A 20,228-nucleotide genomic window follows, 5' to 3' on the forward strand; every position below is an offset into this window, starting at 1 on the left:
GAGGGGAAGAGACAGAGGAGAGAGGGGGAGAAAGGGAAAGAGAAATCAGAGAGGAGAAGAGAGAAGGAAGGAGAGCTAGAAATGGAACCAGAAGAGAGAGGCAAAAACAGCAGACTTTAGATGAGGGTGTGTGATTCCATGGAAGCTGGGGGCCCTCCCAGGCTTTTCCTGCTCCTAAGTAAAAGGAGAGTAAGAGTAGATATCCGGGAGGCAGAGGAGAGATACCCAGACAGAGACGCGGGCAGAGGGAGAGGGAGAGAGCTTTGGCCCAGGCAGACTAGGGAGTGGGTCTTCAGAGGAGGAAGGAAGAAGGGAGGGAAGCAGGGAGAGGAGGGAAGAAGGCGGGGGCCGGACAGGGGGTGGAGGGAAGGAGGGAGAGAGCAGGGCGGGGCAGGGAGGCCAGAAGGGGGAGCGGGCTTTCGCTCAGACTTCCTCTGGCTGCGCTGGGTAAGTGCTCCCGTTATTTGGACTGGGTGGAGAGAGGAAGGCGCCCTCGAGACTGCCAAGACCCCATCTGCCTTCAAGCACCTTCTACCTGGCCAAAGAGAGGGCGAGAGGCCCCGACACTCAGTAGGTGTGGGGAGGGGAGGGGGGGCTGGGGGCAGAGGCCACATTCCTTGGGACCCACTGAGGGCCCTGGGGCAGGGGTGGAGGCCGTCCTGCGGGACACCCCAGCTGTCTGCCCGCCTCCATCCTCTGGGCATCGGGCTTCTGGGCTGCCCTTCCTGGACCAGAGACCCCAGGGCTCCCCATCTCCCCGCTTCTGCAGCTGGCTGGCCAGTTCTCCCCAGGGGCCCAGGTGTCTCTCCAGTGAACTCCCTCCCTCCCTCCGGGCACTGGGCTTCCCTGCCTCGGTCGGTCTCCCGGGATCCCCACTGGGCGGGGCTGCTTCTCTCTGGGGGGAGAGAAGGGGGTGAGTCACCGTGACTCACTGACCCCCACCGGGGCAGGAGAGGAGCGGAAGAGAGCCGAGTGGAGGTGTGGGCCGGGGGCTGTGCCCCACCCCAGCTCTGAGGCCGGGAATCAGGGGAGGAACTAGGAGGGGCAGCTTTGGAGCCTGTGCCTGGGGAAGGTCCCGTCCAGCCCCAGCTCACCCCGCTGCCCGCCTTCCCCAGAGCCCAGGGCTTCCCCCCAGGTTTCCCCGGTCCCCACGTGTGCCCCCCGCCCTCGCCCTCCCGCAGACTCAGAGCGCCATGTCCCTGCTGCTGCTGGTCGTCTCTGCCTTGCACATCCTCATCCTCATCCTCCTCTTCGTGGCCACCCTGGACAAGGTGAGACCCCGGAGCCAGCAGGTTCCAGCAGGAAACATTTATTGAGGCCCCTGCGGGCAGGCAGGGCAGGGCAGGGGGCACCGGCCTGGGCGGCCTAGAGGGAGGCAGGGAGCGGGAGCCGCCCGTCGGCCCCCCCAACCCGCCTCCTCTTGGGGATCCTTTCTGCACCCAGTCCTGGTGGATCCTCCCCGGGAATCACTCGCTGAACCTTTGGAAGGAATGTGTGGCATCCCTGAACCAGTCGGAGGTCTGGGAATGCAGAAGCGTCAGTGAAGATGGTGAGGGCGCCCCCCCCCCCCCAGCCATCGGCCCGCTTCGGTTCTGGGGGTGCGCTGGGCGGGGCGGGGCCCGCTGGATGGGGAGGTCCCGGGTTCGAGGGGGCCTCGGCAGCACTGATTCTCGCCCCGGGGCGGGCTGTCTTCCCTGCAGGCTGGCTGAAGGCCGTCCAGGCCCTCATGGTGCTGTCGCTCATCTTCTGCTGCCTGTCCTTCATGCTCTTCATGTTCCAGCTGTACACCATGAGGCGGGGGGGCCTCTTCTACGCCACCGGCCTGTGCCAGTTCTGCACCAGTGAGTGACGGGCCGGGGGGCGGCGGGGCCGGCCGGGGCCGCCCTGACGCCCTCCTCTCCCTCCCAGGCCTGTCCGTGTTCAGCGGGGCCCTCATCTACGCCATGCACGTCCAGGAGATTCACCAGGCCCGGCCCTCGGGGGGCTCCTTCGGCTACTGCTTCGCCCTCGCCTGGGTGGCCTTTCCCCTGGCGCTGGCCAGCGGCCTCATCTACATCCACCTGAGGAAGCGAGAGTGAGCCGGGCCGCCCAGCCGCCCGGCCCGCTCGCCCCTCGGGCTCCGGCTCCTCTTTCCCTCTGCTCTCTTCCAGCCTGGCCCTCCTGCCCTGCGCTTCCCGCCCCGTACCCGGACCGTTGGGCTGGGCCAGGAGTCAAGGCCTTGGTTCAGATCTAGCAAGGGCCCCGAGCAAGTCTCTTGACCCGTTTGCCTCGGTGGGCCACCCCTCCCTGGAGACATGGGGAAGGTGCCAGGGCGAGGGGCTCCGTCCTGGCCACCCGGCCTCAGGCACGTGGCTGCCCCCGGGCCCTGCTCCAGTGGCTCGGAGGGAGCCTGGCGGCGCCGCCCCAAGCCCAGCCCAGACTCGCTCTGGACCTCCAGCGCAATGAGACATAACGCAGTCCGATACAGGAGATCTAATCAGTTAAAGCGCTTTGTAACCTCTGAGTAAACTTTGTCTAAACCGCGGCTCCCATGATCATTGCGAGGCCCCCCACCCCAGCAGGCTTTCCTCGTCGGTGGTCCTTCCTGTGGCCGCAGTCCTGGGCGAAGGGGAGCCAGGAGGGCTTGGTGGCCCCCAGGCACCCCGCCTGCCCACCGAGGCTCCGGGCCCTTCCCCTAGAGGGGTGTAAACAGTTTATTCTTTGGGGAGCTGGGCAGATGGGCACATCCGGAGTGCACGTGGGGCAGGATGGAGTCAGAGGTAGCGCGGCAGACGTGGGTATCAGTCTGGGGAAGATGGTGGCGCTGGCACAGGCCCACAAGCTGTGGGCAGTTCCCTCCCCAAGAGGCCAGCGGCAGCAGGGAGAAGGGGCCCCGGGCTGTGCCAGGGCCACGGCCCCTCTTCATCCCCGGGGAAGAGGGGAGCCTTTGGCTCGGAGTCACGGCCATCCCGGAGGCCAGCGAGGCGGCTCATTCTCTGCTTGGCTGGATGTCGGGAGGCTGGGCAGGCTGGAAGGGCCTGAGGCTTTTGCCCAGATTGGCTGGTGGGCCAGGGGGCATGTTGCGGGGCAGGGCTTCCAGGTGGCTGAGGGCCCGGGCCCCGTTGAAGGTCACTTCGCAGCCTGTGCGGGCTAGGAGCCAGGTCTCTACCGAGCGCTGCAGCCACCTAGCGTTCTCTAGGGGAAGGAAGGAGCCAGAGGGCAGGGGGTGAGCCCGAGGGCCGTGGAGGCCCGGCCTGGGCGTCCAGGGAGTGGGGAGCCACTTACCCTGGGGAGGCCCATGCTCCCTCCGTGACATGAAGCTGTGGGCCAGCAGCACTTCCTTGGCGTGCTCCTCCTGGGCCCGCAGCACCAGGGCCGTGATCAGCTCCGAATTGTTGGACGTGCTCCGGAAGTAGAGCATGTGGGCCAGCTCCAGGGCCTGGAGATTTCGCTTCTGGCCAAACATCTGGGTGGGGAGGCAGGAGGGACCCAGTGGGAGTACTGTCCAGTGCATCCACTCATTCATTCATTCATTCCAACAAGCATTCACTGGTTTCTAGAAGGCCGAGAAGCCCCTCCTAGAGCTCAGGCTACTCCAAGCAGACTCGGAATGCCAGGAACCTTGATGGAGCCCATCTGTTCACCCACTCCTTTCACCCTCCCATTCACTCTCCCATTTACCCACCCATTTCACCCACCCATTCACCCTCCCATTCACCTACCCATTTCACCCTCCCATTCATCCATCCATTCACCATTCATCCATCCATTCACCCATCCATTTCACCCACCTATTTCACCCACCCATTCATCCATCCATTCACCCTCCCATTCACCTACCCATTTCACCCTCCCATTCACCCACCCATTCACCATTCACCCACCCATTCACCCATCCATTTCACCCACCTATTCATCCATCCATTCACCCACCCATTCACCCATCCATTTCACCCACCCATTCACCATTCACCCACCCATTCACCCATCCATTTCACCCACCTATTTCGCCCATCCATTTCACCCACCTATTCATCCATCCATTCACCCACCCATTCACCCATCCATTTCACCCACCCATTCACCATTCACCCACCCATTCACCCACCCATTCACCCATCCATTTCACCCACCTATCTCGCCCATCCATTTCACCCACCCATTCACCCACCTATTTCGCCCATCCATTTCACCCACCCATTCACCCATCCATTTCACCCACCTATTTCGCCCATCCATTTCACCCACCCATTCACCCTCCCATTCACCCATCCATTTCACCCACCTATTTCGACCATCCATTTCACCCACCCATTTCACCCACCCATTAATCCATCCATTCACCCACCCATTCACCATTCACCCATCCATTTCACCCACCTATTTCGCCCACCCATTCATCCATCCATTTCACCCACCCATTCACCCTCCCATTCACCCACCTATTTCACCCACCCATTCACCCTCCCATTCACCCACCCATTTCACCCACCCATTCATCCATCCATTTCACCCACCCATTCACCCACCCATTCACCCATCCATTTCGCCCATCCATTTCACCCACCCATTCACCCACCTATTTCACCCACCCATTCACCCACCTATTTCACCCACCCATTCACCCACCTATTTCACCCACCCATTCACCCACCCATTCACCCTCCCATTCACCCATCCATTCATCCATCCATTTCACCTGCCTATTCACCCATTCATTCAACACAAGGTGGCAGCCTTGAGGGAGACAGGGACACCATGTCCATGATGATGAAGGCGGGCTCCCGAGGCCCTGGGCTCAGCCCTCCGTCTCCTGCTCCCTAGCTCTAGGACTCAGCCCTAGTCTCCTTAAGCATAAAAACAGTGGTTGGGCCAGATGACCTCCAAGGCCCCGCTAACTCTACCACTGAGGAACGAATTCCTGGGTTCCAGAAGATCTAAAGACAACACATTCCAATCCCATTCCCTCATCTGTTGGGCCATGACGACTCTAAGACCACCAGGGCAGAGATCATACCATCAAATTCAACTCTCATTTTACAGATGAGTAAACTGAGGCAGCTCTTAGAGATCACCGAGCTCAACATTCTCCTTTTCCAGATAGGAAGCTGAGGCTCAAGTCGGGAAAGGCTTTGTTTGTAGCCACCCCACACCCCCAGCTGATTGGTGGCAGAGGTGGCCTGGGGAGACGGGGCTGGGAGCTTGGCACGGGGCTTACCTTGGAAGCACGGCGGGCCATGAAGACGGCAAAGAACAGCAGGAACAGGGAGGTGGCCACCTTGAGAGCGGAGAGGAGCACCATGCCCACATTGACGAAGAATATCAGGCCCGAGATCAGGAGGGTCACGTTGAGCAGGGCCCGCTGCAGGGTGGGTGTCCGCACCTTCACCACTGGGAGTAGCTGCTCCAGCCCCTCCAGGGGGGTGTCTTTGAAGCTCTTCAGCACCAGGTGACCCCGCTTCGTGCGGGCAGCCACCACCACCCGCTTAAAATAACGCCTGAGCCCAAAGGGCACAGTCAGGAGTTCCCCCAGCACTGACAAGCACCTCCCCTCTCCCACTCCCAGAAAGCAAGACCGGGCAGGCAGCTCAAGACCTTCAACCTCCCTGGGCCTCCTGGAAAACCAAGGGGGAACCTGCCGGGCTACCATCCCTTCTCGCTCTGAGTTCAGGACTGATCCCAGCTGTTAGTTACTACCTGGGTGACCTTAGGTAAGTGACTTCCCTGGACCTCTGCTCCCCCCCAGAAAAATGAGGGGGTTGGGCTCGAGCATCTCTGAGGACTCTGGAGCTCTAGGCTTGCTGTGTGGCCCTGGCCAGATCCCTGGCCATTTCTGGGCCTCGGTCTGCTCTTCTGTAAAACGAGGGGATCGAACTAGAGATTCTCTGAGGCAGCTGGCCTGACCCTGGGCCGGAATGCCCCTTCTTCCTCTCTCTCCTAGTCTGGGTGGGCCTCTCTGGGGCCGCTTCTGCTCCCCCACCCCGACCCCGGGGCTCGAGCTCCGGCTGCTCCCCACCCCGAGCCCCAACGGTGGCTCTCGTGCTCACCGCTCTGCAGGAGGCGACTTGGTAAAGAAGCCCCGTTCGGAGCCCACCATGGACTTGCGGGGGAGCCGCCCTACTCGCTGGCCCAGGGCCCAGAACTGCATATAATCATACTGGTCCAGGTTGATGGTTACCTGCGGGCAGAAGGGGCCGGCGTGTAGAGGGCACAGGCGCACGGAGTGTGGCCCCCTCGCCAGCCCCCCACGACGAGGGCCGGGAGCGGCTGGGCTTTCCCCAAAGGCCTCGCTCCACGGTGAGAGGGGAGGCCAACCACTCCCGCGCCCCCTCCCTGCCACGGCCACCCTTCAGAGAGCTTCAATATCCCAACTGCCCGCATGCCGCCCTCCCTATGGGCTCCTTCCCCGAGGCCCAGGCCTCCCCAGCCCCTCGAACAGGCCTCGCGTGTCTCTTCCATTTCTGGCTCGAGCTCCGAGCACGTTTGGGCTTCGTGCCTCACTTTCCCTCCTCTCTCACTTCTCACCCGCCGTAACGTGGTTGGGCCTCCTCGCCCCCCCAGACGGTTCCCGGCTTCACTCTTGGGGAGGTATGTGATGCTGTCTGCGAGGGGCTAATCCCTCCTCTGAGGATCTGTGTGACTCTCTCCTTTTACCTGTCTGGGTGCTCCTTCTGATCCCTGAAGCACCCTTCTCCCTAGCTCCTGACCCCCACCCCATCTGGGCTGCCTGGCCAGAAAAGCGACATGGGAGATGTTGCAGAGGAGCCCAGGGACATACAGCTAGCAAGGCGCTGAGGCTGGATTTGAACTCGGGCCTTCCTGACTCCAGGCCTGGCACTCTCTCCACTGTGCCACCGAGCTACCCTAGCATGGGCATCACTCCTCCCTCCTCCCTTTGCTAAATCGTCACTGGTGTCCCCCATCCATCTTGGGTCAGTGTTACCCAGGCTGTCTTGGGATTCCTTCTCTCTCTACTTTCTGGAACATCTCGGAGGCTCCCAATGGGTTCAATCTCAACACAGATGGGAAAGCCGCAACATCCAGCCCTTGCTGAGCTCCAGTCCCACCATGTCTACTGCCTCTTGGACATCTCCAATGGGATGTCTCACAGGCAACTCAAACTCAGAGGTCCCCGGCCAAACGTATCTTCCTCCTGCCCCAGAGCCATCCCTCTTCCTACTTTCCCTACCTCTTCTGAGGGCCCCAGACCCTCGTCCACTGACACAGAGTCCACTGAGGGCCAGATCTCACCCTTTCTTCCTCCACCACTCTCACCTCCAGCCCCTGGTCAGCACTCCAGCTCTGGTCCTCTGATTCCTTAGTTGGGTGATTGCAGTAGATTGACTCACTCACTCCTTCCTTCCTTCCTCCCTTCCTTCCTCCCTCCTTCCCTTCCTTCCTTCCTCCTTCCCTTCCTTCCTTCCTTCCTTCCCTGCTTCCTTCCTTCCCTCCCTGCTTCCTTCCTTTCCTTCCTTCCTTCCTTCCGTCCTCCCTCCCTTCCTCCCTCCCTCCCTCCCTCCCTTCCTTCCTTCCTTCTGTCCTCCCTCCCTTCCTTCCTTCCTTCCTTCCTTCCTTCCTTCCTTCCTTCCTTCCTTCCTTCCTTCTTCCCTTCCTTCCTCCCTCCCTCCCTTCCTTCTTTCCTTCCTTCCTTCCTTCCTTCCTTCCTTCTGTCCTCCCTTCCTTCCTTCCTTCCCTCCCTCCCTGCTTCCTTCCTTTCCTTCCTTCCTTCCTTCCTTCCTTCCTTCCTTCCTTCCTTCCTTCCTTCCTCCCTCCCTTCCTTCCTTCCTTCCTCCCTTCCTTCCTCCCTCCCTTCCTTCCTTCCTCCCTTCCTTCCTCCCTCCCTCCCTCCCTTCCTTCCTTCCTTCCTCCCTCCCTTCCTCCCTCCCTTCCTTCCTTCCTTCCTTCCTTCCTTCCTTCCTTCCTTCCTTCCTTCCTTCCTTCCTTCTTTCCACATTCCACAACCCTGACCCCCTTTCCACCTTAGAATCAACACTAAGTATTGGTTCCAAGGCAGAAGAATGGTAAGGGCTAGGCAATGGGGGTTAATGACAGCAATAGGTTGCTTTTAAAACATATTTGTTTATTTTGACTGCAATAGACTTCTAATCCATCTCCCTGAATCCGGTCTCTGCCCTCTCTAAAACATGCTCACACCGTGGCTCCAGCTCTGACCACATTACTCCCCTGCTCTACAGATTTCAATGACTCCCTAATGCTCGAGGATCAAGTACAAATCCTCCCCTTAGCGGAGTGCCTCTGGCAGGCGGCCCGTGGGGGGCTCTTTCACACACTCTGTTCCAGCCAAGGGGGCCTCCCTGTCTTGGCCCAGGGGGTCCCTCCTGCCTACCATGAACTCCTCTTCACCTCAAAGAATCTTTCATTTCCTTCAAGCTCAGCTCAGGCACCACTTCCGACAGGAGACTTTTTGAACCCTGACAGACGCTAATTCCTGCTGCTGTTACATCTGCTCGGCAGAGATTCTGAACTTTATCTTCTGGGACGTGGTGTCACCCCCAAATGGAGTGCGAGCATTTGGGTCTTCGCATCGGCGGGGTGTGGGACATAGAAGGGACTTAAAAACTGCCAGCTGCCGGACTGCCTCGGGGCTCCTCTTCCCTAGCAGAAGTTCCTTCTCCAGAGACCCAGGTGCAGAACAAGGGTGGGAGGGGCTGCTACCTGAACCTCATCCTGTGGATGGTGGACAACAAGGGCGTAGGCCAGGGCATCCTCCGACAGCGGGGAGAAGTTCGCCTGATCCAGCAGCGGCTCCAGGGCCCTGAGAACCTCCTGCTCTTTGGCCAGGCGCTGGGGATCCGAGAGGGAGGGCTTATCCAGATTTTCCCGGTCTGGATTGATGGGGTCATACAGCGCCTGGGAAAGGGGGGAGAGACTCAGGCTAGGGCCAGCTTGCAGGACGGGGCTGACCCTGTACGGCTACCATTCAGAGCCTCCTCCCCTGTGGCATCCCAGGTCACTCCTGACAGTCCGGGAAGCCCAGCCGTCATGCTCTCCTGTCCACTCGGGAGTCCTCACCTGCAGCTGGGTTAGGATGCGGTTATACTGATACAGAATGCTTAAGTCAACCTGGGATGCAAACTCCAGAAGTGCAGCTTTGGCAGAAGAGCTGGAGTGAAACTCCTGAGAAGGGAAAACTGGACATTGTTGTCGCTGCTGGGAGACCTCTTCTACCAGGATAGCTGGGAAATAAGGGGCATGGGGGAGGTGGGAGGGGCTCCAGGGAGCTGTGGTTCCCTGGCAGGTACCCAGAAAGTTGGAAACTACAACTCCCAGCATCCCTTGGGGCAGTCACTTCAGCGCCCCAAAGTCCCCAGAACCCCCTGAAATTTTAGTTTGCTCCAGCACCTCGCCCCTCCCAGCTGTGAACTAAACTGCAAGGGGGCGTCTGCTGAACCAATTCTGGTGTTTGGTGGAAACTACAACTCCCAGCAAGGTCCGGGAGCAGCTTCTCTGGGCCAGGGAGGGATGGGGGCTTTGATTGCCCCAGGGGCTGCTGGGAGTTGTAGTTCCCCAGATAACCTGAAGGAGGAGCTGCAGCAGCTGGTCCTTGGAGAAGGGGATGAAGCGCTCTTGATACTGCTGGGCCCAGTTCCGGGGTTCCGTGGGATTCCACATCTTCCGATATTCCCCCATCTTGATGATCAGGGAGGAGTGGGGCCGGGAAGCAGCCTCGGAGGACCAGGGCCTCAGTGGGGGCCGGGGGCAGCCCCACCACCCGGCCCCCCAGGCTGCCCGGGCTGCCCGGAGCATGCTGAGTGCCAGCTCCCTGCGGTGGGGGCGGGGGGAGGACCACAGGGCCGGCGCTACATGGCAAAAGTAGAGACTCAAATGGAACCACAGAGCACGGGCGCCCTTCCCACGGCCTCCCCCTCGGCCCTAGGGTCAGCCCCGGGCCCAGCCCGCGTCCTGCCCCACAGAGGGCATAAGGTCAGAGGCTAGGAGTCAAAGGTCACAAGCTGGACCACACTTTGTCCCCCTACAGCACGCCCTTTGGGCGAGGAAGCCGGGAAAGCTCTTTCCGGGATGAAGGGTCTGAATGCGTCCTAGGAACCCGAGGACCCCCCAAAACCCTGCAATAAGGGGGCACCCCCCCGCCACAGAAAGCTTTTCTTCCTCCCTCACCTTAGAAAGGTTTGGTTGTCATTGAGCCTGGTGCACATGCGCAGGGCCAGCAACCGGGCCTCCTGGTGGTACTTCATTGGCGGGAAGACGCATGCGCACTCGGGGTGGGGTGGTGCAGTTTCCCTTTAGGTGGCGCTCTGGCTTGCGCATGCGCCGACATGGAGCCGGGGGAGGGTGGATGACGAGCGAGGTCATTCTAGGGAGTGAGCACAGACTATTCCCTCTAGGGACTTCCCTGGGGGGGAAGGGGGGGGATAACATAGGTGAGGTGCGGTTGCGGGACGCATGCGCTAATGACTGAGGATGATTCAGAGGCGCTGGCGCGTGAGATGGCGGAGCTCGCGCACGCCCAAGGCCAACGGCTTCCGAGGCCCCGCCCCGCAGCCCTCAGAGAAGGGGGCAGTGCAGGGGGCGGTGCTTCCTTTCGACCAATAGGCTTTCGACGCGCGGAGAGGAAAAGGCGGGAAAAAGGCGGGTCCGGGGAGAAAGCTGGGGGGGCAGGGAGGTCGGGAGGGAGGGGCGAAAGGGAAGGTGAGGGGGAGAACCTCCCCATTTCCTGAGGAGATTCCCCTCCCATTTCAGGGGAGACACCTCTCTCCCAGGGAGTGAATTCCTATTTCCTGAGAAAATTCCCCCCATTCTAAGGGAGAAACTTCAATTCTTGAGGCACTCCCCCCCTCCATGAGACCCCCTCATTCCAAGGGTACACCATCTCCCACTTTAATAGGAAATCTCCCCAAATCTGAGAGGAAGACCCCTTTTCTAAGGCGAGCCATTGCCCTGATTCTGAGGGAAGACTGCAATTCTCAGAGGGGTCCCCCAGTTCTGAAGTAGAGACCCACATTTTCTGAGGAAATTCTTTCAAATAACACCTCTCATTTCCTGATGAGAGGTCTCCAAAGTTCTGAGAGAGACCTCATCATTCTGAAAGACAAGCCTAATATCCTAAGGAGATTCCCATATTTTTCTGGAAGAGATTCCAATTTTGAGGATTGAGCCATCAATATAAGAAAGAGCCCTCATCCCCAAGCAGAGTTTCCCCAGTTCTGAACCAGAAACGAGGCACCCCCCCACCCCATTCTGAAGAAAGATCATTTGATTCTGAAGGGAAAACTTGTTTTAGAGAGAACCCTCAGGTGACACCCTCACCTGAGTGAGATAGCATCCCCTATTTCTAAGGAAGAGAGTCCCCAGTTCTGAAGTGAAGACGCTCCTTCTGAACTAAGTCTCCACTTGAGAAGGGTAGACCACCATTCTGAAGGGAAAGTCCTTATTTCAAAAAGCTACCTACTCATTTCTGTGGGGGAAGACCCCATTCTGAAGAGACACCCTGAATTCTGTGGTGGGTACTCCCCCTCCTAAAAAAATCTTTTCCAATTCTGGGGGTGCTTGGCCTCCATTTTGAGCTAGTGCAGTCTTTCAATGGGCCATGGCCCTTCTTCCCCTCTCCCTATGCTCCTTCCTCCTTCTCTTCCACCTCCAAAGCTCCCCACTCCTCCCATTCTGACCTTTCCTCCTTTTCTCTTTGCCCCTCAGGGGAGATCATCTGAATCGGATTGAAGGGTAGACCAGTACGGCCCAAAGAGGAGAAGGCCCAACATGTATCTTCCTGAGAGCCTCCACATTCTGGCCGATAGTGAGATGGTCCAGTTTGTGAAGAGGCCGAAGACTCTATCTCGAATCTTCGCTGGGGTGAGGCCCCCATCCCCATCCCTGGCCTAACATTACCCTCACCTGGCTGGAGATGCTTCAGGTCTCTTCAGCAGTAATGAGGCAGATGGAACTCCCTTCCATTTCTGCGCAACAAGGCAGGTTTACTAAATCTTCACCAGGTGCCTTGGGCCTGGCTTCCTGAACTTCACCTTCAAGGGACCATCCCTCCCTTCCATTCAAGCATTACTAACTGTGCTGCTACTGTGGGCCAGTCACTTCAGTTCAGTTTCCTCATCAGCCTCCCTTTCTGTCTCCCACCACTTAGCAGAGATTTAGGCACAGAGCAGGCACTTTATTTTTTAATTTTTAAAATTTAGTCAATTTAGAACATTATTCCTTGGTTACATGAGTCATATTCTATCCCTCCCTCGCCTCCCCCTCCCCTTCTAGTAGGTGATGCGCAATTCCACTGGATATTACACGTGTCCTTGATCAGAACCTATCTCCATGTTGTTGATGTTTGCACTAGGATGTTCATTTAGAGTCTACCTCCCCAGCCATATCCCCTCGACCCATGTATTCAAGCAGTTGTTTTTCTTCTGTGTTTCTACTCCCACAGTTCTTCCTCTGAATGCGGATAATGTTCTTTCTCATAGATCCCTCCAAGTTGTTCAGGGTCACTGCATTGCCACTAATGGAGAAGTCCATTACATTTGATCTTCCTACAGTGTATCAGTCTCTGTACATTGTTCTCCTGGTTCTGCTCCTTTCATTCTGCATCAATTCCTGGAGGTCATTCCAGTCTCCATGGAATTCCTCCACTTTATTATTCCTTTAAGCACAATTCCATCACCAACATATACCACAATTCAGCCATTCCCCAATTGAAGGGCATCCCCTCATTTTCCAATTTTTGGCCACCACAAAGAGTGCAGCTATGAATATTCTTGTACAAGTCTTTTTCCTTATAATCTCTTTGGAGTACAAACCCAGCAGTGCTATGGCTGGATCAAAGGGCAGACAGTCTTTTAGCGCCCTTTGGGCAGTTCCAAATTGCCCTCCAGAATGACTGGATCCATTCACAACTCCAGGAGCAATGCATTAATGTCCTATCTTTCAGAGCAGGCACTTTAAATGCCACCTGCTGGTTGTTCTACCTGCTTTACCAGGCTTTAGAGAAGCTATATGAACCCAAAAATGGGAGTTTTTATTTCTCTGCACAAAAGGAAGCATCACTAAGAACCTATGTGTGTGTGTGTGTGTGTGTGTGATGTGTGTGTGTGTGTCTTCATCAAGAGCAGTTAAGGGGGCAGTTGGGTAGCTCAGTGGATTGAGATTCTAAGGCAGAAGGTAAGGGTTAAAAAAGAAAAAAAAGGCAGTTAGTGCCAGACTAACTTTATTTCCTTTTCTGTCAGGATTACTAGACTGGTTGGTAGATCAGAGGAATGCTGTAAATGTAGTTTACCCAGATCTAAGCCAAGCATTCGACAAAGCCTCACCTACTCTATTGTGGACAAGAGGGAAAAATATAGGCTCAGTGATGAAGCAACTGAGTCTCTAAACTCAAAGGCTGCATGACTACTTTCGGAGGATTTAGAACTGCCTAAACCCAAACAGCAGGCATTAAGAGCTTGAGGACAACTTTAAAAGAGGTCTTTGCTAGGTATCTCAGAAACCTATGCTTGGCTCCATGTTATTTTACATGCCTCTCTCTTTCTCTTTCTCTTTTTTAAATTTAACCCTCACCTTCCAGCTTAGAATCAATATTATGAATTGGTTCTCAGAAGATCGACAAGGGCTAGGCAATGGGGGAGAAGTGACTTGCCCAGGGTCACACTGCTAAGAAGTTTCTGAGGCCAGATTTGAGTCCAGGACCTCCCTTTTCTGGGCTTGGCTCTCAATCCACTGAGCTGCTGAGCTGTCCCCTACATATCTCTAAAAGTACCAATAATGCCATAGAGAACATGCTTATCTAGCACAAAGAAAGAAGGGATAATCAACACTTTGGATGATGGGATTCCCAGAGATCTCTACAGCCAAATGCAATCACATGAAATTGGACAGGGATGAATACTCAACCTTTACAAGCATTTAGTAAGGACTTGTATGTGTCAGGTGCCATGCTAAGCATGGCAAATACAAGGAAAGCACAAAACCAAAAAGAACCCTTGCCCTAAAGGAGGTTCCAGTCCACTGAGGAAGGTAATAATCAAAACCTCCAAGAGAATGTGGAAATCAGAACATACCCAAGTGATAAATACAGAGCAGCTGGAAGAGGACAGAGCCCTAGAAGCTGAGGGGACCAGGCCAGGCCTCCTGAAGAAGATGGCCCTAGAGCTAAGTCTTTGAAGAAGCCTGGGACTCCCAAAATGGAAAAGGAACAATCCAGACATAGAGACAGGAGATGGAGGGTTGCATGCAAAGAAACGTGAGTAAGCCAGTATGGCCTGGAGAAGAATACAAGAAGATGGGAATGGTAGGAAGGGCCAGGTTGTGATGAGATTTCAATGCCAAAGACTTGGTATTTGATGGAGGAGCTAACAGGAACAAAGGGGAGAGTTGGGAGAGGGGGTACCTTGGTCCTCCCCAAACTTTAGTCAAATCCCTTTACCACTAAGGATTGGAATAGAGAAAGACCCATAAAAGGCTATTGCAGTAATTCAGATGAGACCTGACCAGAACTGAATTTGAATGGTGGCTATGTCACTGAGAATAAGGCATGGATGCAAGAAGTGCTGAAGAGAAAGAAGTGACTCCTTTTGGCTACTGACTGGATATGTCTGGAAAGAAGAGGATGCCATGAGGTTCTGAAGCAGGATTACTGGAAGGATGCTAATTGCAGTAAGGGGGAATTTCAGAAGAGAGGTTGGAAGAGAAATCCAGGAGCCCTATTTTGGATGTGTTGAGTGGCAGATACCCACTGACTATCCAGTCTGCAGTTGGTGATTGGGTTTGGAGGTCCAGAGAGAGACTGGTAGACAAGGAAAGAGAACTAACTGGGAATCATCTGCTTAGAGATGATAATTGAACCTTTGGGAGTTGATGAGATTACTAAGTGAGAGAGTATGGAGACAAAAGAGAGAAAGGGCCAGGGCAGGATGGGGAGGACCCCAGAGCTCATGGGTGTGGCATGGAGGAAGATCCAGTCCAGGAGACTGAAAGGGGGCAGTCAGCCTGGCAGGAAGAGAACCTAGAGAGAAGAAAGAGTATCAGGAAGAGGAGGCAGTCAATAGTGCCAGAGACTGCAGAAGAGTCGGAAGGCCTTGGATCACGAAGAAGCCATTAGATTTGGCAATTGCTAACTCTGGAGAGGCCCAGTTAGGAGCTGAATAATGGGATCAGAAACCAGCTTGCAGAAGGTTTAGAAGCAAGCAAAAGGAAGCTTTTTATGGGAGTTGAGCTAATATAGGACAATAGCTGGCGGGCATGGCAAGATCCAGTGAGATATTTAAGGATAGGTGAGACTTGGGCATCTTTGTAGACAGCAGGGAAGGAGCCAGCAGACAGGGAGAGATGGAAGATAATTGAGAGAGGGGGGCTGATGGGGGAGCAGTCCTCTGGAGAAGATGGTCAGGGAAGAAATCAAGAGTAAATAGACAGGAGCTGGCCTTGGCAAAGAGAAGGGTTACCTCATCATCCGAGAAGGGAGCGAAGAAGGAGATGGGGGATGATGTCAGAGGACTATGGAATGAGGAGGGAAACAGAGGGAGCTCTCTGGGAATGGCCTCCATTTTTTCAGTGCTTGAAGAAAGAAAAGGTTTGAAACAGCTGCTGTGGGGAGTAGGATGGGAATAGGACTGGCCCCGGGGAGATGAGCTTGCTTCAGTTTCTGGTCAGGGATTTAAGAATGGACGATGATGTAGAATCAAAATGGTTCACCCAAGAGTCAAGACTGGGAAGAGATTTTCATAGAACATGATCCGGAAAGGTGTAGGCTGGGCAAGTGGGATGACCTGGGAGAGAGCTGAGGGATACAGGGATTGGAAGTCCTGGGTGGCACAAAGAGTGGACTTAGGCAGAGTAAAGGTGAAGGACATTTTAAACCCTCACCTTCCCTCTTAGAATCACTTCTGGGTATCGGTTCCAAGGCAGAAGAGGGGTAAGGGCTAGGCAATGGGGGTGAAGTGACTTGTCCTGGGTCACATAGCTGGGAAGTGTCTGAGGCCAGATTTGATCCCAGGACATCCTGATTCTGACTCTGGCTCTCTATCCACTGAGCCTCCAGCTGCCTCCACAGAGCTCACACTCGCACAGGCATCACTAGCATCCAGTCCCCACAAGGGAATGGCTGCCTCTGTGTAGACCGGGAAGAGCAGAGGATCATGGGAACTGAAAAGAATGAAGAACTGGGGAAAATGCTTAAAGCAGTAGCAATACAGATATGGAAGGAGAGATGGCTAGGTGGTGCAGTGGGTTGAGGGCCAGGCCTGGAGATGAGAGGTCCTGGGTTCAATTGTGGCCTCCGACATACCTCAGGTGAGGTAGAGAGGCCAACTGTAAGCCAGGCACTGCCATTGCCAAAGAGAGTCCTAAGGTCAGGTGACTGCTAACAGACTCCCCATGGGCTGATGGGAAGCCTTGTAAAGGGTGGCCAGAAATCCAAGGTGCCTAACTGCTGCTGCCGCCACTGCTGCCATCACCTCCAGAGAGACATTGACCCCAGGAAGCAGCCTGCTTCGGCCAGGCCACACCCCATCTGGGAGGGACACTGCCAGGGCCCGAGGCCTGGTCCGGATGCCTAGTACCTGGCTGCCTGGCTGTCTGGCTGCCTGGTGCCTAAGTGCCTGGTGCCTGGGTGCCTGCTGTCTGCTGCCTGCTGCCTGGTGAAGCGAGAGTGAGCTGGGGCGGTTGGGCCTGGAGTGGAGAAGGCTCCATGGCTCACAGCCCCCAAGCAGTGGAGGGACCGGCAGCCTGGCTTGAGAGGCGGAAACGGGAACTTGGTGGCCCCCAGAAGGCTGGGCTAATAATGCAGGGGCCTATTTTGGAGGGATTTCAGGGCAGTTCTCAGTCCACTCAGTTCCACGGCGTGTATTAGACCTCGACTGTGGGTCAGGTCCTCTGTGGCAATCACTGGGTTACAGAGAATAACGCCCCAATTCCTGCCCTCAGGGGGTCTCCCAGTTCCTGAGGCCTGAGACGTGCCCCCCAGGAGGCCGTCCTCATCCTGCAGGAAGGAACACTGAGGCTCAGAGGGATGACATGACTTGTGTCATCTCACGCGGCACAGGGTGACAGTCTTGGGGTCTCCTCCTTCAGGCCCGCCCACAACCAGGACCTCCCCGGGCATCCCCCTTAGTCTGGGGAAGGGGAAGGGAACAAGCGAGGAGAGCTCCGGGCTTGGAGGCCTTGGAAGGCAGGGCCAGGGGCAGTTTCGAGAGGAATGCCCAGAGACGCTGCCGGGGTTCGGGCTGGGTGGGACGTGGAACAATTCAGAACTGCGAGCAGATTCCACTAGCTTAGTGAGTGTGTGTGTACACGTGTGTATGCATGCTATCTATACTATATACATAGCGATGCTTTTTAAAAAAAGCAAACCGGGTTAAGTGACTTGCCCAGGGTCACACAGCCAGTGCCTAAAGCTGGATTTGGACTCAGATCTTCCTGACTCCAAGCCCAGGACTGTATCCCCTGCCCCACCGCGCAGCCCCTGCTTGCTTGCTTTCACTGAAAGAAGTGAGGCTATTTGCAGAGAGCTCCCTCTGGTCCCCTCTTCCCCGCCTCCTCGCGCAGAGGCCCTTCGCCTCGTCGCGTCTCCTGGACGGAGGACCACAGGCCCCGCGTGCCTGAGCGATCCCATTTCACGTGCTCTTCTGCAGCGGACCGCCCCGCCTGTGCGATGGGTCCTTGTCTTCTCTAATCTCTGCCCTGCAAATACGCCCATGGCTCCGGCCCCGGGCTCTCGTGTCCTCTCCTTTGGGTCGAAGCTGCCCGAGCTTGCCGGCTGCAGGGGTGCCGCCGTTCCCCCTCCCCCCTCTGCTCCTCACCCGTCATTCGGCGGAAACTTCGGTCTCCGAGGGGACGGCCACCACTTGCTGGCCAAACCACGTTAGTCCGGCCCATTCCTCCTTCCTGCTCCCGCCTGGCCTCCCGGCTCTCCTCACCAGCTTAAACTGGGCATATCCAAAACGGCATCGATGCCCCCCCCAACGTCCCGTCCTCGGCCTGTTGCTGCTGCTCCATCCCACCAGTGTCCCTCCCAGCAGCCTCCGGGCACGGTGCGCCCTCGCCTCCCTCCATGGTTTAGAGAGCCCGGGGTGGGGGCCGGGGAGCGCCTGGGGGCAGCCGGGAAGGGGAAGGAGCGCTTAGGAAGAGCCTCTTGCATGCCGGGCATGCGCTCAACTCCTTACAGCCATCTCATTGCACCCTGGCCGCCCCCACTTCTAGCTGAGGACAGAAGGTCCGTGACTCGCTCGGGGTCCCACAGCTAGTTGGCGTCTGAGGCTGGATTTGAAGATGCTGCCCGAGGGAAGCCAGAGGCCACGAGGAAGAGCCTGCCGGGGAGATGGAGCGTCTTGGGCGGAGAAGAGCCAGGAGACGGACCGGCGCGGTGGAACCCCAGAGGAGCAGAGAAGGATGATCAGAGAGGCAGCTAGTGGGGCACGGCAGATGGAGAGACCCGTCTGGAGACTGTCCTGGGTTCAAGTGGGGCCTCTGCTACTTCCTAACTGCGTGACCCTGGCCAAGTCAGCGGGCTCCCCTCTTCTGCCTTGTGTCCCTTGGCTGGCCGGGGAGGTGGGGAGGGGCTGCGGGAGGGCGTGAGAGGGCCGATGAGCCCTGGCCTGGCTGGCTGACCTCAGACGGGCCTCCCCAGACGTGCTCTGAGGTTCAGGCACGGCGGTGGGGCCGCTCTTTACCGGAGAAGGGAAGCCTCCCCCGCTGGCTGGCGGGATCGTTGGAGAACCCGGCTAGGACTTGCCCAAGCCCGCGTCTTGGGGGAGGTCCGATGGGCTCCTGGGGAGCTCGGGAAGGGGCTGGGGAGAGAATGAACAGGAGGGGGGCCGGGGGAGGGCTGGGGCCTCACCCTGCGCTGTCGCCCTCAGATGTTCTCGCTCATCGTCTTTGCCACGCTGCTGACGGACGGCTACCAGAACCTGCCCAGCTCGTCGCAGCTGCACTGCGTGCTCAACGACAACGGAGTGGCCTGCAGTTTTGCGGTGGCCGCGGGCCTCCTGGCCTTCCTCCTCTGCCTGCTCTTCATCACGCTGGATGCTCTGGCGTCCCGGATCACCAGCACTCGCATCAAGACCACCGTTTTGCTGCTGGATTTCTCGCTCTCCGGTAGGGGCTTCCGGGGCTCCCCCTCGGCCCGGGGGCAGGCAGACAGCCTGGGCTGCCCTTGGGCTCTCTCTGCCTCCTAACAGAAGGCCTCTGCTCTGGGCCTCGCACCACCTTCCTCAGGCCCGGCCGGGTCAGGAGGAGCAGGGCTGGGGAGGCGGCCAGGGAGTGCTCGAGGCCGGCCGTCGGGTTGGACCCCATCACGAGCTGGGGCTGGTCTCACGTACCCCCTTTCCTCCTTTCGGGGCTCCTTGAGACCGAGCCACAGTGATCCGGGAAGCCCCCTCCCAGCCCCCCGCCGCCTCCTCTGGGAAGGGTCCTGACCCACCCCTCTCCTCTGCCGCAGTCATCTGGGTTGGCGTCTGGTTCGTGGGTTTCTGCTTCCTGGCCAACCAGTGGCAGCACTCGCCCCCTCGCCACTACCTCCTGGGCAGCAACAGCGCCAAGACGGCCATCGCCTTCTCCTTCTTCTCCATTCCCACCTGGGTGAGCCGGGGAGGGCCAGGCAGCAGGCGGGCCCAGCCGGGGAGGAGGTCAAAGTCCGGGCGGCTGGGTTGGGGAGAGACACGGAGCTTAGACGCTGTCGGACTCTGCCCGGCCCGAAAGACTAGCGGGAAGAGCCGGGGCGGGCCGGGGCCGGTCCCTTCCCGGCCGCCCGCTGACCCGCCGCACCGTTGCCTCCCCACAGATGGCCCTGGCCTTCTTGGCCCTCCGGGACCTCCGCAGTGACTCGCCCATCCCCTACAAGCGCTCCCTGGACGAGGGCGGCGTCGCCCTGACCACCCTCTCTTCGGGCCCCACCACCACCACCATTGGCCCCAACAGCCTGGGCTACCCGGGCTCCATCCCGCCCCCGTACCCCAGCACCCCCAAAGCCGCCCGCCTTGCTATGATGAATGACAACTGAGGCCCTCTCCAGATCCCCTCAGTTATTAAAGAGACCTTCTCTTCCTCCCACGGAGGTGTGTGAACATCCGAGCCTGCCCATGTCTCGTCCACCCCTCGGCCCGCCGCCGGCGACCGCCCCACCGAGGCAGGGGGGGGGGAGGGGGCCCCTTCTCGGGGTGGCCAAGTAGCCGTGTGGCCGGGGGAGAGCTGCCGGGGCTCGGGGGGCCTCGATGCCCTCCTCCCTGGCTCCTGGCCTCGACCACGGACATTCACAGCCCGAGGAGGAGCGGGCA

At 57.8% G+C, this 20,228-nt stretch overlaps 3 protein-coding genes across 9 annotated transcripts; 2 read left to right on the top strand and 1 right to left on the bottom strand.

Annotated features, from left to right (window-relative positions):
- EMP3 (epithelial membrane protein 3) lies at positions 1–2,524 on the top strand. 3 transcript variants are annotated; one of them, XM_056796700.1, is made up of 5 exons: positions 1–570; positions 1,182–1,271; positions 1,444–1,549; positions 1,701–1,841; positions 1,909–2,524. In XM_056796700.1, exons 1-5 carry the CDS (start codon positions 121–123, stop codon positions 2,076–2,078), a joined length of 957 nt encoding a protein of 318 aa, XP_056652678.1. In that variant the 5' UTR covers positions 1–120; the 3' UTR covers positions 2,079–2,524. The 3 variants fall into 3 exon arrangements, with proteins under 3 accessions (XP_056652678.1, XP_056652677.1, XP_056652679.1); XM_056796699.1 differs by having other exon boundaries at positions 379–570; positions 1,116–1,271; XM_056796701.1 differs by having other exon boundaries at positions 379–570; positions 1,136–1,271.
- Positions 2,458–10,262, bottom strand: TMEM143 (transmembrane protein 143). Its single transcript, XM_056796693.1, has 8 exons — positions 10,120–10,262; positions 9,517–9,800; positions 9,013–9,117; positions 8,656–8,850; positions 6,027–6,157; positions 5,198–5,477; positions 3,265–3,445; positions 2,458–3,174 (listed from the first exon to the last, which is right to left on the bottom strand). Exons 2-8 carry the CDS (start codon positions 9,745–9,747, stop codon positions 2,969–2,971), a joined length of 1,329 nt encoding a protein of 442 aa, XP_056652671.1. The 5' UTR covers positions 9,748–9,800; positions 10,120–10,262; the 3' UTR covers positions 2,458–2,968.
- Positions 10,263–10,276: 14 nt separating this feature from the next.
- Positions 10,277–20,020, top strand: SYNGR4 (synaptogyrin 4). 5 transcript variants are annotated; one of them, XM_007506789.3, is made up of 5 exons: positions 10,277–10,590; positions 11,656–11,811; positions 18,813–19,050; positions 19,394–19,533; positions 19,736–20,020. In XM_007506789.3, the coding sequence occupies exons 2-5, from the start codon at positions 11,719–11,721 to the stop codon at positions 19,952–19,954; spliced, it is 690 nt and encodes a 229-aa protein (XP_007506851.1). In that variant the 5' UTR covers positions 10,277–10,590; positions 11,656–11,718; the 3' UTR covers positions 19,955–20,020. The 5 variants fall into 5 exon arrangements, with proteins under 5 accessions (XP_007506851.1, XP_007506853.1, XP_007506849.1 ...); XM_007506791.2 differs by having other exon boundaries at positions 10,280–10,590; positions 11,656–11,927; XM_007506787.1 differs by lacking the exon at positions 10,277–10,590 and adding an exon at positions 10,597–11,461.
- Positions 20,021–20,228: the final 208 nt, after the last annotated feature.

The sequence above is a fragment of the Monodelphis domestica genome, chromosome 4, assembly GCF_027887165.1.
Source record: "Monodelphis domestica isolate mMonDom1 chromosome 4, mMonDom1.pri, whole genome shotgun sequence".
In the NCBI taxonomy this organism is placed as follows: domain Eukaryota; kingdom Metazoa; phylum Chordata; class Mammalia; order Didelphimorphia; family Didelphidae; genus Monodelphis; species Monodelphis domestica.